Source organism: Seriola dumerili, unplaced genomic scaffold, assembly GCF_002260705.1.
Source record: "Seriola dumerili isolate Sdu_G_001 unplaced genomic scaffold, Sdu_1.0 BDQW01002927.1, whole genome shotgun sequence".
NCBI classification, from domain to species: domain Eukaryota; kingdom Metazoa; phylum Chordata; class Actinopteri; order Carangiformes; family Carangidae; genus Seriola; species Seriola dumerili.
The window spans coordinates 531,957-549,145 of NW_019177182.1; the positions used below are offsets into that span (position 1 = coordinate 531,957).

General features: G+C 39.2%; 2 protein-coding genes across 3 annotated transcripts in view; both read left to right on the plus strand.

Annotated features, from left to right (window-relative positions):
• The window catches only part of LOC111239523 (capZ-interacting protein-like), a 19,814-nt gene extending 11,834 nt beyond the window's left edge, over nt 1–7,980 (plus strand). Inside the window, exons 3-6 of one of the 2 annotated variants that reach the window (XM_022769416.1) lie at nt 6,353–6,421; nt 6,570–6,641; nt 6,764–7,009; nt 7,323–7,980. In XM_022769416.1, the coding sequence (XP_022625137.1) occupies nt 6,353–6,421; nt 6,570–6,641; nt 6,764–7,009; nt 7,323–7,754 (819 nt within the window). In that variant the 3' untranslated portion in view covers nt 7,755–7,980. The remainder of the gene's footprint in view (nt 1–6,352; nt 6,422–6,569; nt 6,642–6,763; nt 7,010–7,322) is intronic. The other variant, XM_022769417.1, reaches the window with a different exon arrangement.
• A 2,752-nt stretch (nt 7,981–10,732) lies between these two features.
• Nucleotides 10,733–15,416, plus strand: LOC111239527 (guanylyl cyclase-activating protein 1-like). The gene is made up of 4 exons (XM_022769423.1): nt 10,733–11,183; nt 13,115–13,264; nt 14,745–14,832; nt 15,118–15,416. Exons 1-4 carry the CDS (start codon nt 10,989–10,991, stop codon nt 15,249–15,251), a joined length of 567 nt encoding a protein of 188 aa, XP_022625144.1. The 5' UTR covers nt 10,733–10,988; the 3' UTR covers nt 15,252–15,416.
• Nucleotides 15,417–17,189: the final 1,773 nt, after the last annotated feature.

The window sequence follows — 17,189 nt, forward strand, 5'->3', positions numbered from 1 at the left end:
CTTACTATACTGTGACGTTTTTATGACTTTTTATGCCTTACTATACTGTGACGATTTCATGACTTTTTATGCCTTACTATACTATGACGTTTTTATGACTTTTTATGCCTTACTATACTATGATGATTTTAAGATTTTTTATACCTTTAACGTTTTTATGACTTTTTATGTCTTACTATACTATGACGATTTCATGACATTTTATGCCTTACTATACTATGACGTTTTTATGACTTTTTATGCCTTACTATACTATGACGTTTTTATGACTTTTTATGCCTTACTATACTATGACGTTTTTATGACTTTTTATGCCTTACTATACTATGACGTTTTTATGACTTTTTATGCATTACTATACTATGATGATTTTATGATTTTTTATACCTTACTTTAACGTTTTTATGACATTTCATGCCTTACTATACTATGATGTGTTTATTACATTTTATGCCTTACTATACTATGATGTGTTTATTACATTTTATGCCTTACTATACTATGATGTGTTTATTACATTTTATGCCTTACTATACTATGATGTGTTTATTACATTTTATGCCTTACTATACTATGATGTGTTTATTACATTTTATGCCTTACTATACTATGATGTGTTTATTACATTTTATGCCTTACTATACTATGATGTGTTTATTACATTTTATGCCTTACTATACTATGATGTGTTTATTACATTTTATGCCTTACTATACTATGATGTGTTTATTACATTTTATGCCTTACTATACTATGATGTGTTTATTACATTTTATGCCTTACTATACTATGATGTGTTTATTACATTTTATGCCTTACTATACTATGATGTGTTTATTACATTTTATGCCTTACTATACTATGATGTGTTTATTACATTTTATGCCTTACTATACTATGATGTGTTTATTACATTTTATGCCTTACTATACTATGATGTGTTTATTACATTTTATGCCTTACTATACTATGATGTGTTTATTACATTTTATGCCTTACTATACTATGATGTGTTTATTACATTTTATGCCTTACTATACTATGATGTGTTTATTACATTTTATGCCTTACTATACTATGATGTGTTTATTACATTTTATGCCTTACTATACTATGATGTGTTTATTACATTTTATGCCTTACTATACTATGATGTGTTTATTACATTTTATGCCTTACTATACTATGATGTGTTTATTACATTTTATGCCTTACTATACTATGATGTGTTTATTACATTTTATGCCTTACTATACTATGATGTGTTTATTACATTTTATGCCTTACTATACTATGATGTGTTTATTACATTTTATGCCTTACTATACTATGATGTGTTTATTACATTTTATGCCTTACTATACTATGATGTGTTTATTACATTTTATGCCTTACTATACTATGATGTGTTTATTACATTTTATGCCTTACTATACTATGATGTGTTTATTACATTTTATGCCTTACTATACTATGATGTGTTTATTACATTTTATGCCTTACTATACTATGATGTGTTTATTACATTTTATGCCTTACTATACTATGATGTGTTTATTACATTTTATGCCTTACTATACTATGATGTGTTTATTACATTTTATGCCTTACTATACTATGATGTGTTTATTACATTTTATGCCTTACTATACTATGATGTGTTTATTACATTTTATGCCTTACTATACTATGATGTGTTTATTACATTTTATGCCTTACTATACTATGATGTGTTTATTACATTTTATGCCTTACTATACTATGATGTGTTTATTACATTTTATGCCTTACTATACTATGATGTGTTTATTACATTTTATGCCTTACTATACTATGATGTGTTTATTACATTTTATGCCTTACTATACTATGATGTGTTTATTACATTTTATGCCTTACTATACTATGATGTGTTTATTACATTTTATGCCTTACTATACTATGATGTGTTTATTACATTTTATGCCTTACTATACTATGATGTGTTTATTACATTTTATGCCTTACTATACTATGATGTGTTTATTACATTTTATGCCTTACTATACTATGATGTGTTTATTACATTTTATGCCTTACTATACTATGATGTGTTTATTACATTTTATGCCTTACTATACTATGATGTGTTTATTACATTTTATGCCTTACTATACTATGATGTGTTTATTACATTTTATGCCTTACTATACTATGATGTTTTTATGACTTTTTATGCATTACTATACTATAACATTTTTATGATTATTTGTGCCTTACTATACTATGATGTTTTTATGATGTTTCATGACTTACTGTACTATGATGTTTTTATAACATTTTATGCCTTACTATACTTTGATGTCATTATGACTTTTAATGCCTTGTTATACTATGACATTTTCATGACTTTTTATGCCGTACTATATTTTGATCTTTTTATGACGTTTTATGCCTTACTATACTTTGATGTTTTTATGATTTTTTATGCCTAACTATATTTTGATGTTTTCTTGCCCAACTATACTATGATGTTTTTGTACCTCACTATACTATGACATTTTTTCACTTATTATGCCTTGCTGGACTATGTTGTTTTCATGACTTTTTATGTGTTACTATACTATGATATTTTTAGCACGTTTCATGCTTTACTATACCATGAATTTTTTTGTGCCTTATTATAGTATGACTTTTTTTATAACTTCCTATTCTGACGCTTTTGTCAGTTTCCTGGACCCGAAAGCAGACACAGACAGAGTTGAGGGGTGAAAAATGATTTTAATGATAACAACAATTAGGAATGGGGAGGCCACGCCTAGAAACATACACAGCATCAAGACAGGGGTAAATCACAGAAACACAAGGGAGAGAGATGCCTTACTATACTATGTCGTTTTTATGCCTTACTTTAAAATTATATTTTTATAATGTTTCATGACATTTTTATGACTTTTTATGCCTTAATATAACATTTTTATGACTTTTTATGACTTACTATACCATGACATTTTTATAACTTTTTATGACTTACTATATTATGACATTTTATGACCTTTTATGACTTACTATACTATGATGTTTTCATGACTTTTTATGCCTTAATATACTATGATGTTTTTATGACTTACTATACTATGAATTTTTTTGTGCCTTATTATACTATGATTTTTTTTAATGACTTCCTATTCTGACGCTTTTGTCAGTCTCCTGGAAGCGAAAGCAGACACAGACAGAGGTGAGGGGTGAAAAATGGTTTTAATGAAAACAACAATGAGGAATGGGAAGGCTGGTGTCTGGTGAGGGCTTGAGTCTGGCAGAGGGGGGTTGAAGGCAGATGTAGATTTTAGATGGTGGTGTGGCTGGAACCGAGGTGCGAAGATCTTCTAGTGAGGTGGTGTGACAGCCAGAGACTTGCTGGGTTTGGCTTAAGAGCAAAACAAAACAAAAAAAAAAAACCTAAAGTTGAGCACTGTTGTATCTTCCCAGGAGTTTAAGTGGACAAGACCAAGTTACCATAATGTAGAATAAACAATCTGGCGAGGAGTGGAGAGTTATCTGAGGTGTTTGTGCTAGAGGCTTGATGAAGTTATGAGTCGCAGGTATGGAGATGAGCCAGGAGCCCTGAGAGGGAAGCCACGCCCACAAAGATACACAGAGACATGACAGGGGAAAAACACAGAAACACAAGAGAGAGAGATCCTTATTGTACTATGTACTGGTTACATACTAGTATTACGATATGTAGTGACTATATGACTGATGTATAAACTGTTTTGATGACGCGTACATTACTATGACGATTTCATGACTTTTTATGCGTTACTATACTATGATGATTTTATGATTTTTTTATATCTTACTTTAACGTTTTTATGACTTTTTATGCCTTAGTATACTATGACGATTTCATGACTTTTCATGCCTTACTATACTATGACGATTTCCTGACTTTTTATGCCTTACTATACTTTGATGTTTTTATATATTTTTTGCCTTCCTATACTATGACGTTTTTATGACTTTTTATGCCTTACTATACAGGCCTATGACGTTTTTATGACGTTTCATGACTTACTATGAGTTTTTATGTCTTACTATACTATGACGATTTCCTGACTTTTTATGCCTTACTATACAGGCCTATGACGTTTTTATGACGTTTCATGACTTACTATGAGTTTTTATGTCTTACTATACTATGACGATTTCCTGACTTTTTATGCCTTACTATACAGGCCTATGACGTTTTTATGACGTTTCATGACTTACTATGAGTTTTTATGTCTTACTATACTATGACGATTTCCTGACTTTTTATGCCTTACTATACAGGCCTATGACGTTTTTATGACGTTTCATGACTTACTATGAGTTTTTATGTCTTACTATACTATGACGATTTCCTGACTTTTTATGCCTTACTATACAGGACTATGACGTTTTTATGAGTTTTCATGACTTACTATGAGTTTTTATGTCTTACCATTTCATGATTTTTTATGTCTTCCTATGGTATGACGTTTTTATGACTCACTATAATATGAGTTTTTATGAGTTTTCATGACTTACTATACTATGATGTTTTTATGTCTTACTATAATATGACATTTTTATGACTTTTTATGTCTTACTATAATATGAGGTTTTTATGATTTTTTATGTCTTACTCTATCATTTTGTTTTTTTTTTTATGACTTACTATACAATGATGTTTTTATGCCTTTTTATGACTTACTATAATATGAGTTTTTATGACTTACTATAATATGAGTTTTTATGACGTTTCATGACTTAGTATACTATGACTTTTTAATGAGTTTTTATGACTTACTATGAGTTTTTATGTCTTACTATACTATGACGTTTTTATGAGTTTTCATGACTTACTATACTATGACGATTTTATGTCTTTTTATGACTTACTACACAATGATGTTTTTATGACTTTTTATGCCTTACTATACTATGACGTTTTTATGACGTTTCATTACTTACTATACTATGATGTTTTTATTAAATTTTATGCCTTACTATATCATGACTTACTACACAATGATGTTTTTATGACTTTTTATGCCTTACTATACTATGATGTTTTTATGCCTTTTTATAATATGACGTTTTTATGATTTTTTATGACTTACTATACTATGATGTTTTTTTGCCTTTTTATGACTACTATAATATGAGTTTTTATGCCTTACTATAATATAAATTTTTATGACTTTTTATGCCTTTTTATGCCTTACTATACTATGACGTTTTTATGTCTTACTATAATATGAGTTTTTATGACGTTTCATGACTTAGTGTACTATGGCATTTTTATGACTTTTTATGACTTACTATGAGTTTTTATGTCTTACTATTTCATGAGTTTTTATGAGTTTTTATGTTTTCCTATATTATGATGTTTTTATGATTTATATGCCTTACTATATCATGACGTTTTTATGACTTTTTATGTCTTACTATCCTATGATGTTTTTATGTCTTATTATACTATGATGTTTTTATGTCTTATTATAATGAGTTTTTATGTCTTACTATACTATGACGTTTTTATGTCTTACTATAATATGACATTTTTATGACTTTTTATGTCTTACTATACTATGATGTTTTTATGCCTTTTTATGACTTACTATGAGTTTTTATGTCTTACTATACTATGACGTTTTCATGATTTTTTATGTCTTACAATAGTATGACGTTTTTATGACTCACTATAATATGAGTTTTTATGACTTTTTATGCCTTACTATACTATGACGTTTTTATGACGTTTCATTACTTACTATACTATGATGTTTTTATTAAATTTTATGCCTTACTATATCATGACTTACTACACAATGATGTTTTTATGACTTTTTATGCCTTACTATACTATGATGTTTTTATGCCTTTTTATGACTACTATAATATAAGTTTTTATGACTTTTTATGCCTTTTTATGCCTTACTATACTATGACGTTTTTATGTCTTACTATAATATGAGTTTTTATGACGTTTCATGACTTAGTGTACTATGGCGTTTTTATGACTTTTTTTGACTTACTATGAGTTTTTATGTCTTACTATACTATGATGTTTTTATGCCATTTTATGACATGTTTTTATGACTTTTTATGATTTACTATTCTATGACATTTTTGTGACTTTTTATGTTATAAGGCAGTTAAGCATAAAAAGTCAAAGTATAGTAAGGCATAAAGGATCAATCCAAAGATATGCACATTAAGTGAATTGGCGATTAATGCCTCAGTATACTATGACTTTTATCTAGAAATTAATGTAGTCTATATAAATATTATTGAAATGTAAAAGGTTTCAAACCATCACTGTTTCTTTATTTTTTTTTACCAGGATAAACCGGTCAGACGACGACCTCCTTGCTCCCTACAGCTCCCCAAGACACATGGAGACGACCAGGAGGTGAGAGAGAGAGTGAGAGGGGGGGGTGGCATAAGGACACATCAGCCTGTGTTTACCTGGAGTAGGTACTTCAGGTAAAATAACCCAGTGTGTGTGTGTGTGTGTGTGTGTGTGTGTGTGTGTGTGTGTGTGTGTGTGTGTATGTCAGCAGTCTTCAGGTGTCACCTCACCTCTACCTGCCAAAACTAAGAGGAACTCTGCTCTGATTGAGAAGCTTCAGGTGAGTCTAGGTGGTTTCTGCTGCCCTCTGCTGGTGATACAGAGAACTGCAGCAGACATCTGACATCACTCTGACATCACTCTGACATCACTCTCTCTCTCTCTCTCTCTCTCTCTCTGTAGGCCTCCCTCTCTCTCTCCCCTTCAGGTCCTATCCCCTCTCCAAAGAGCCCCGGCTTCAGGCTGCGGCCTCCCGCCTTCCCCCCAGCCTCCCCCAGCTCTGCCCCAGTCACCGCGGTAACCACCTCATCCACAGTGACCCCCACCAGCCCTGTCACTGCCTCTCCGGTAACTGAAGAGGAAGGCCCCGCCTCCTTTGAAGACCCTCCCACGGTGGCGGAGGGGTCCATCCTATTGAGCATGAACAAGGTCAGACAGAGGTTTAAAGGGCTACTGTTCTCCATCAGGTCAAATCCAGTGTTTTCATTGGTCCATTATATGTGATGCGTTCGGTGACCCATGTCCAACTGCCTGTAGATACCTGAGCTGGTATGTTAAAAGTCTCTGAGAAAAATTAACTTTCTTCTTACATGTAATATTAGTGATGATGTGTGCTGTAGCTAGTGTTTACCATTTCCTGCATGTGAGGCATTTAGGGGACATCTGTAAATTGAAGTATCTGCCAACAGTTATACTAATTAACCTCACCTGTCTGCGTCTGCTCTGATTGGTCCTTCTGCAGAGCCGAGCTCGTCACTCCCTCCGGCGACGCCCTCCATCCCGCCGCCACAGGAAGTCCAGCAGCGGAGACGAGGTCGGCGTCACCAATGATGTAGCAGACAAAACAACAGCAGGAGGAGGAGGAGGAGAGAAGGAGGAAGCAGGAGAAGTTTTCAAGAAGGAAGGAACAACTGACGAGATGAAGGACGACAAAACCGACGCTTCAACGTGTCCTGGAGAAGATCAGCACGAGACTGAGTCCAGAGAGGAGGACGAGAAGAGGAAGGAGGGAGAGAACGGACCCATGGGAGGAGAGGAGGGAGACAGATCTTCATCAGGAGGAAAGGAGGAGGAGGAGGAACACTCTGGAGAAAACCAGGCGGAAGATGTGAGTGAAGGAGCGACGAACACAGAGAGCAGAGAAGAAGAGAAGAGCGCGGTGATTCCCACATGAACAGCGTCAGTGAAACTCAACATGTTTCATATTAAAAGCCCTCAAGAGGGCCTTCTGTTTCCTTTGGCTTTTAATTTGAAACATGGACAGAATTGACCGAACAGAACACTGGACTTTTCCTTTTGTAAGAACTTAATGTGACGTTTTTAATTCTGATGTTTTCTTTCTGTTTGGTGCCTTCACAGCTGTGACTGATGATGATGATGATGATGATGATGATGAAGATGATGATGATGAAGATGATGATGATGATGATGATGATGATGATGATGATGATGATGATGATGATGATGATGATGTGTGATTTGGTGTCTCTGTGTTTATTTAAAGCACTGAAGCTTTTAGAGCTTCACAGTGTGACCCAGAGTCATGTTGTTGTGTGAGTCCGGTCCTGGTTCCACCCTGACCCGGGTCCTGCTGATCCTCCAGTAGCTCAGTGGAGGATAAATCCTGGTGCGTACAGGTACAGAGTTTATTTCCTGGTCAGAGGGAAAACCTGGAGCCGGTTTCCAAAGATTCATTTAAAAACCAACCATGGAGCTTTTATTGTTTCAGCAGGTAAAGAACCTGTAAATTCTCCTTGTGTCTTCAAGTCTGAAACAGAAATTAAAATGCATATTTTTGCTAAATTACTGTTTGTCTGCTCTTTAATGTTCCGCCCCCCTGACACTGAAAATATCAAATACTATGAAAATACTCCATGACAGGCTAAAGTCCTGCATTCAAGTATCAAATACACAGTGTGTGTGAGCTTCTGTATTTCTACTCAAACAGACCGACAAGGTGAATTAATCAGGTGTTTAAAGTGCGTCAGCCTGTGATGACGACGATCACTGTAATCAGCAAATGTGGAAACAAGCAGCAGTTGGTAAATTTATCCCTCTGAAAAATCTCATTAGCCACTTTCAATTTCAAACCATGTTTTACCCCAGAAGACAAATTTCAATGATTTTTTAATTGAATCCTGTTTTTGACTCTGAGGAGATTAAAGTCACGATTCTTAATGTCAATTAAATATTATTAAAAATCATTTTCATGCTGATGAAGGAGAGGTCCCTCGCTATGATTGACTCCTAAAGTTTAGGTAAATGTTGTTTTAAGTATGATGTGGCGGCCATCTTGTATTTCTGAGTGGCTGACGTGTTTTAGCTGGTGAGCTAACTCTATTCTGGAAAACTATTTGGTTTGTAAAGCTGCCGAACACAGCACTGAACTTTAGTTCTGAGTCAACATAAACTCTCTGCTTCACCACAGTCCACCTGACACCTGACTGCCCCCACCTGGCCTGCGACCCCCGGGTCATCTGAGTCACATAGTGAATGAGATTCGCTCGCGACCTTTGAACTCCCCCTGCAGCTCTGTGATTTCCACAGCTGGTAGGTCTCGACAGGTTCCTGTAAATCCACTGAGGGCCGATACCTGGAAAAGCAGCGAGAGGAGGAAACCTGGCTGCTGCCCTTGCTCGCTGTGTTCACATCTAAGTCTGGATAATCTGTGTGATCCTCTGATACACTCACATCCAGTGTCACTGCTGCTACAAATAACACAGATCAACAGCAGGAGCCCGTCGCTCTGGAAACCACCGCCAGGTTCTGTTCACAGTTTCTACCTGTTCAGAGGTCGTTCTGCCTCCACAGAGACACAGTGCTGAACTTTGGGTTTTGTTCAAAAGGTCAAAAGTGTTTTCAAATAATCAAAAGATACTGAAAGTATAAAAACACAGTGGCTCATTAAACTGGCCTCAGATCAGCAGCGGGACGATGGAAACTTCATCACTCTGTGAATCATGAATCACAGTTTAATAAAAGCTGCTGACTGAGTGAACACACTGTCTCTGAGTGAAGCTCAGTCCTGCTCTGACTGCAGGAGTCACTGTGAATCATCAGGTCTGGACTAAGTTCTGATCACAGACCTTTTATTTTGGTATTTTCAAACTGTCCATGACTTTTATGGTCTTCTTCCTGCCACTTGCCTTTCATGCATAATAAATGGTCCCAAGTTCAGTGTCCATAAATACATTTTTCATCACTAAAGTAAAACCAAGGCAGGTCGCAGTTTTACTTTAGTGTCTCTCTGTGGTTGTTTCCTGTCTGTTTGTGGTCATTCATTGACTTTCCAACAAGAAAAGCTAACAGTTCTTACAGAGGTTCTGGTCTTGGGGTCCTGGGTCTGGACCTGGTAGTCCTGTACAGTGACCCATCCATGATACTAATCCAGCTCCTGGTCTCCTGTTTGTTTGTTTGTTGTTGTTGGTGTGAGATTGTGAAACAAAAGACGACAGGTAACTCTCAGATTCCCAGAATCCTCTGAAGTTGTCATTCTGGGTTTAACTGGATCACCACCAGTAGCTCTGAGCCTATTACAGACTGTTATTGACCACAGCGCACTTCACGAGGTCAAAGGTCACAGAAACTGAGATGAAACGTTTTACTGTCAGCACAGAGAGATGACGGCTCTCAGCCAATGAAAACACACCGTGTGACTCGACTCCACACAGGTGATATAAAAACATCAGCTGTTCATCCAGCTGTGTTCAGATGATTCACCATCACACATGTACAGGTGTGTGTACAGGTGTGTGTAGCTGTTCAGTAACTGTACTCAGCTCTTTCATACTGAAGCATCACAGTCTGTTTTACCTGAAACCTTCATCCTCTCTGTTGAAGGTCCTTACGCTCCATCAGGCTCCTCCCCCAGGGGAAACGTCCTGTGTGGGCGTCTCATGGAGGAACCTCTCCTTTGACCCGGGGCACCCAGGTGAGTCTGTTATATAACCATCCTGCTTTCCAGGCCAGGCCCGTCTCCTTCAGCTGGCCTGGGCAGGTAAAGCCTCTTGGCCCGGCCTCTGGCGTCTCCCGCCTCCGGCCTGATCTCATTAGGGAGTTATTTTGGAAGCGTCCTTGATTCTTCCTCAGGGACCTAAGAGGGTTAGAGTCCTGAGGTTTGCTCTCTGCTGCAGAGTCACTGCAGCCTGGGTGTCGGCCGGTGCTACGCTCCTGCTGCTGAAGCCTGTTGGCATCGCCGCCGGCGCCACAGATATTTAATCGTTCTGAGGGTCGAAGACGAGGACTGTAGACGCGTTTACCAAGGTTTTATTGTCATCAGGCGTCTGTTCTGGTGTGGAGTCCTCTTCTGAAACCCTCTCCTGCAGCCTCCGTCCTCTGTGACAGGAAACTTTCCTTCTTCTTGAGGTTTTGTCCGTCTTCACCTCGGTGCACTCGCCGGACCGCACCCATGGGGAACCACGGCTCGAACCTGGACGACATCCTGGCCGAGGACATGCACCACTGGTACAACAAGTTCATGCGCGAGTCTCCGTCAGGCCTCATCACGCTGTTCGAGCTGAAGGCCATCCTCGGCCTGAAGGGCATGAACGAGGACGCCAACAGCTACGTGGACCAGGTGTTCTTCACCTTCGACATGGACGGGGTGTGTTTCACACACACACACACACACACACACACACATACTGTGTACTTTAAAGTACTTAGTTACTGTCCATGACCTGATGATACTGATACAGATTTATCAAGCAAAATAAATCAGTAAATCAATCACAGGACTTGAGTTTGGTCCCTGTCAGGTGAAACCTCGTATCTCCAGTTTTGGGGAGTTTAATGTTTGAAGTGAAGGATCATGGGATGCTTCATGATTTAACCAAAACCTTTGGTGGACCCATGTCTCCAAGATACACACAACACAAATAAAGTTGGTTTACTGAATTGTTGTGGTGGGGGCCCCTGGTGGCTCCTGGGGGCCCCCGGGGCCTGAGGCAGCTCATTAGGTTTCCAAAGCCTCAGTCCGGCCCTGGACTGTTGCTGTGGTCTGACTGGATGACTGTTGGTGTCAGGTCTGATCCTCCTGTAGAAAATATACATATACAGTGAATATCTTCTTCTTCTTCTGTGGTTTTTATCGCAGACACAGCTCTGACCTTCACAGTGTGTATGTTAGGACTCTCTACATCTCTAATCTTCAGGTATTCAGGTGCATGAGAAGATGCTGTGTTTCTGACGAGCAGCAGAGATCTGATGATGATGATGAAGATGATGATGAAGATGATGATGATGATGATGAAGATGATGATGAAGATGATGATGATGATGATGATGATGGAGTCCTGAACTTACTGAAACGTCAGGAGCTTCTTTGTGGAGCTGGAGGCAGCTGGTACAGAACAATGAGTTCGAGCTAGACCTCAGTGATCAGTGGACTCATGACCTTCTCTCTGAGCGACAGAAACATCCACTGATACAAAGAATCCAAGTCCAGGTCCAGGTCCAGGTCCAGGTCCAGGTCCAGGTCCAGGTCCAGGTCCAGAGCCTGCAGCTGTTTGAGACACCTGGAGCTCCTGATCCAGATGTTACAGCGGCTCCATACAGAGGTTGAACTGACATCAGCTGATCAGAGACGAGTCCCTGCTGAGGACACAACCACAATCAGACGCTGGTTCAGTGTTTGGCTTCATTCATCTCTCACTTCCTCTGACAGTTCGTTTTAACTGTGTGCGACTGTGATGAAATACAGATGTTGTCAGCAGCTGTCGCTCTGAGGTTTACCTGATTCAGTGTGGACTCTCTGAACGTGACGAGCTGCGGCTGTTTTCCGCCAATGAGTGAGGAGAGGTTGAAGGTCTGATCGGAGGTTCGTTAACATCAGAGCTGATTTATAAACGATCTGTTTTTACCTTCAGGTCGACGGACAGAACAAACTCTGATTGTGGTTTGAAGGATCGTTGAAATCAGGAATCTGTAAAAAAAAGAAAATACCATGAATCTGATTAAACATTCGGCACCGACTGACCAGATGTGACAGATGTTTCTCTCCACAGGTTTATTCTAGCTTGAATTCTAACCTCCAGATTTAAATCAGGCCTGAACTTTGTAGAATACAGTGAGGACCCTCAGAGAAACACCTTAAGTCTTCTCCTTAAGGTTGTTCACTTAAGTATTTAACGTTTTCTCCTTATACCAGTCTTATACTTAAGGAATCACTTAAGGCCAGTTAATCCGTTGCACGAAAGACCTTAGTGACCAAAGTAAGGGACAAAACTAAAGGTCCCTCTGCCTCTGTCTGAACTAACCAACAGGAGGATGAGACATCAGTGCACTCCTTTAATGTCGCTGTCTTCCCACAGGCTAATGGCAGCAAATCAACAGTTCCCATAGAAACAGGAGAATTTTACCGCTGTGAATTACTTAACTTTTCTCCTTAACTCAGGAAACCTTTTAAGAGATTCTGTGCAACACAAGTAACTCCCTCAGCTGAGGAGAAATTAAACTTGAGTAGAAGTGAAGGTGTGTTGTGCAGCGGCTCCTGGTGCTCTCGGCCTCAGCGTGGCTCCTCCTCTCTGTCTGCAGGACGGATACATTGACTTTGTGGAGTACATCGCTGCCATCAGTCTTCTGCTCAAAGGAGAGATCAACCAGAAACTCAAGTGGTACTTCAAACTGTTCGACCAGGACGGCAACGGGAAGATCGACAAGGAAGAGCTGGAGACCATCTTCTCAGTACGTGACACACACCTCACAAACACTGACGGCGACAACAACCCAACAACAACCCAACAACTACTAACCAGACGTGCTGCTCAACTGCTAGCATCTGTTCAGATGATAATAAATGGACTGAGCTTATATAGAACTTTTCTAGTGTTACTGACCAAGGTTCAAGGGACCTGAGGGGCAGTTTATGGCAGACAGCAGTAAATCAATACAGTAAATACAATAATCGGACTCACTGACCTTCAAGCAAGTTACACAAAAGACATGAGTTACATTAGACTGTGCAGAAACCAATGGGAGCAGAGACACATGAGTTTATGAGTCTGTTAGTTCTGAGTCTCAAAGACACTGCACAGGATCCGGATACACACACCGTCTTTCTACCACACACACACACAATAATATATGTTGAATAACATTATATTATTATAACATCATTATATATCATTAACATAAAGCATCACAGTGTGTTTGTGATGGAAATATCTCCTATAACTTTATATGTGTTACAGATGATACACACATATATATATATTATAACAGTAAATATAATCCCAGTGCTGGAGATCTTTCAGGAAAAGTGCAAAGTTGCTTTATACCATAACTTTATATCACTTATTACACAAACATCATTTTCAACATAAGTTTTCATGGAGTTTCCCACAGGTTGAGAATGTACTTGTGGTGGTGCAAACAGAGACTCGTGCAGTTCAGAGGGGGAGACCCTGGTTATTTTCTGTACCTACAGTTTACAGATGTTCCCTAAACGCCTCACACGCAGATCTGTAGACGCCGGCGGCTGCAGAGAGAAGCTCCGTGTGTTTGAAAAGAGTGAAATAAACTTTGCAACAAGAAATGTGAACAGTCACCAGAGGTTGTGACTGTGGTGACCAATCAGGGGACGGGGGGGGGGGGGTTCCACCTGAACCTGACCTACAGCTTGATCTCCTGATTCTGCTCCTCTGAGTGAACTGACTCTGAGTCAGCAGAGCTGGAGCTGGATTAGCTCTGAAATTAGACAAGCGTTAATCTGCTGAATGAGCTCAGTCCGTGAGCCGACAGGGAGCTAACCCAGTTACAGTGAACATCAAACCAGTGTGAGGAGCACCAGTCCAGTCTGCTGCGGGGGGGTTAAACCCTCTGCAGCAGAAAATGTCAAATGTATGTTTGTAATGTAATGTTTTAGTACTCAGGACAAACTGGACCATAAGTAAATGTTAAAAGAAAAATAAACCGTAAAAGGACGTTGGACGTTCAAATGGTGACGGATTTTGTGAAATGGAAATTTGAAAAGTGAAATTTTAAATCCTGAAATGGAAAAGAAAAAATAATATTTTATTTACGGTTTTCTCCATTTAACCGTTTAAAACTTTTGAATTCTGGCCAAATGATCGTCCACCCCCGACGTCCAGTCTTTGACTCGTCTGAGTCTTCTGAGCTAAAGGGCAGATCCTGCTCATGCTGTCTTCACTGTCTCCCCCTGCAGGCCATCCAGGACATCACACGGAACCGGGACATCGACCCCGAGGAGATCGTCTCACTCATATTTGAGAGGATCGACGTGAAAGGAGAAGGTAACAATAAACAGGCTGTTTTCTGACAGACCGCTAAAGCTAATGGTTCAGACCCACCCAGGACCAAAGGTGAAACCACAAACCAGATAGGTCTGTTGAACTACCTGCATCACACCTGTGGCCTTGTTAGCTTCCTAGGATGCTAACTAGCTAACAAGATAGATACTGTTCATGCACATTTTCACGTTCATCCGTCCTTGGCTGTAGTGGTCTGGATACGAAAGTATAAAAATACAACTCACCCCTGATAACCCCTCACCTGTCCTTTGACCTTCGACCCCTCAGGTGAGATGACCCTTGAGGAGTTCATCGAGGGCGCCAAAGGCCACGAAGACATCATGGAGATGCTGAAGAACCTGATGGACCTGACGCCGGTGTTAATCATCATTGTGGAGGGCCGAGCGCAGAGCCAGAGCTGAACCGGAGCTGAACCGGGACCACAAAGACTGATTGACCCCCCACCCAAAAACAGAGAAAGAAGAAGAAATCAACTCTCACCTTCTTCACAAAAGAGAAGAGACTTGGTCCACCCCCTTAAAGTCTTCTGCTGTTCTCTGGTCTGAGCGAGGCAGCAGGAAACAACAGGTGCTGGGAATGTTTCACTTCCTGATGGACTGTGATTGGCTGCTCAGACCCCCCCCCCCGCCTCCAGGTATAAGGTTGAAGAAGGAACTAATATTTGACAAAGACTTCTGAAGACTTTGATCTTTGAATCTGTCCTTCACCTCACAGATCACTTCGTTCCCAAATGGTCAAACCAAAGAAATTTATTTTGAAATCTAGTGGAGATCGTGGTCTTTTAAAGGTACCAGATACAAACTTCAGAACTGTTTTGGTACCGAGAGTATCAAATAACAGAAACTCCAAATTATCAGTTGAAATCGAATACGTTCTCAGATTGGATGCTGTTTACTTCCTGTTTGACACAGACTTCATTCACAATTCTGCAGATTTTAGAAAGTGTTTTATCAAACTACGTTTTTGTTCGGCTGCTTGTGTCGAGACGTTTGTAAAATGAAACGAACATTTTCTAGAAAAATTAAGTTTGTGTTTCTCAAAGTGAAGGTGCTGAGCAGTGCATGCTGGGAGTGCGTCCTGGTCTTTTTCTCTGAAGCTGCTGATCCTCTTAATGCTGTAAAAGGTTCAGCAGCCTGAGCTGTAATGGAGCAGATTAGCTTCACCAGCAGCAGCAGCAGCACAGAGGTTTAAATATGAAGGAGAGACTCGGCAGCCGGAGGAGAGAGAGAGAAGAAGAAGTGAAGGTTTGAAAAACGACGATTTTAAAACAGAAACTGATTCAAACTGAAAATAACGTTTAAAAACATCCAGTTAATTCACTCTCTACTCCTAGCTTCCTCAGCAGTGTATTCATGGACACATTAATCCTCTACAACCTGCTCCAGCAGCTCCTCTGGCACCAGGCCAGTCCACAGAGTCACCCAGGCCAAACCAGGCTAAACCAGGCTAAACCAGGCCACCAGGCCACCAGGGCACCAGGACAGCAGAGATGTCTAATTATTATCTAACAGAGAAGATTTAAGTTTCTGATTACATGGTTGGAGTGAACCTGAACCTGTTCACCTCTAATGAGTCCAGACCTGATCAAAGGTCCCAACTCTTCTATCCCACTGTTATTAAAGACAGTGAACCAACCACAGAGGTTGCTTTGTTGTGAGAAACCAAATCCTGCAAGGTTTGGATGGTGGGTCCAGGTGGGCGGGGCTTGGTGACTGCTTTGTTGTGACATCACAAAGTTCCAGAAGTCCTGACGGCTGGTTTTAAGGCTCAGTTTCTGAATACAGGCTGTGTGCATTTCTCTGTGGACTGAGGCTTTGATACTTTCACAGTATTAATATAGAAGCTAGAGCTGATCTATAATCACACTACACATGGACACAGACCTTTACACTGGAGGAGCTTTAAAACCTGAATCTGTACTTTGAAGTTTTCCCACTACATTTAACAGTTCAACATTTAGTGAAATGTTCTTCTTCACCGATTTTGGATCAGATCACAGAGACTGGAACCGTCATTCGTTTTAATTTGAGGGATTTTAGTTGTTTTTTTTCTCAGTCACATCTTTATAGACGCTTTGAACTTCATCATGAAAACGTTTTGATTCGTAGCTACATGTGAATATTGTTTTATTTTGTTCCTCACAGTGTAGTTGTTGGTTTGTGTGACTGGTCTCTTATTTTGAAGGAATCTTCTGGGTGATTTGAGTGTTTTAAACCTTTTTACTTTTATACGATGAGTGAGACAAGAGCAGGATGATGGGGATGTTTGAACATGTCTGTAGAGTCAAAACTGATCATGAACTCACACTTGATGGTAAGAAGAGAAGAGAGGCGGCCATT

What these genes read in the sequence shown, in the direction of transcription:
- LOC111239527 (XM_022769423.1), top strand. Translation starts at nt 10,989, where the DNA reads ATGGGGAACCACGGCTCGAACCTGGACGACATCCTGGCCGAGGACATG. An exon ending in TCACCTTCGACATGGACGGG is followed by an intron (nt 11,184 to 13,114) that starts GTGTGTTTCACA and finishes CTCTGTCTGCAG; the next exon opens with GACGGATACATTGACTTTGT. An exon ending in AGCTGGAGACCATCTTCTCA is followed by an intron (nt 13,265 to 14,744) that starts GTACGTGACACA and finishes CTCCCCCTGCAG; the next exon opens with GCCATCCAGGACATCACACG.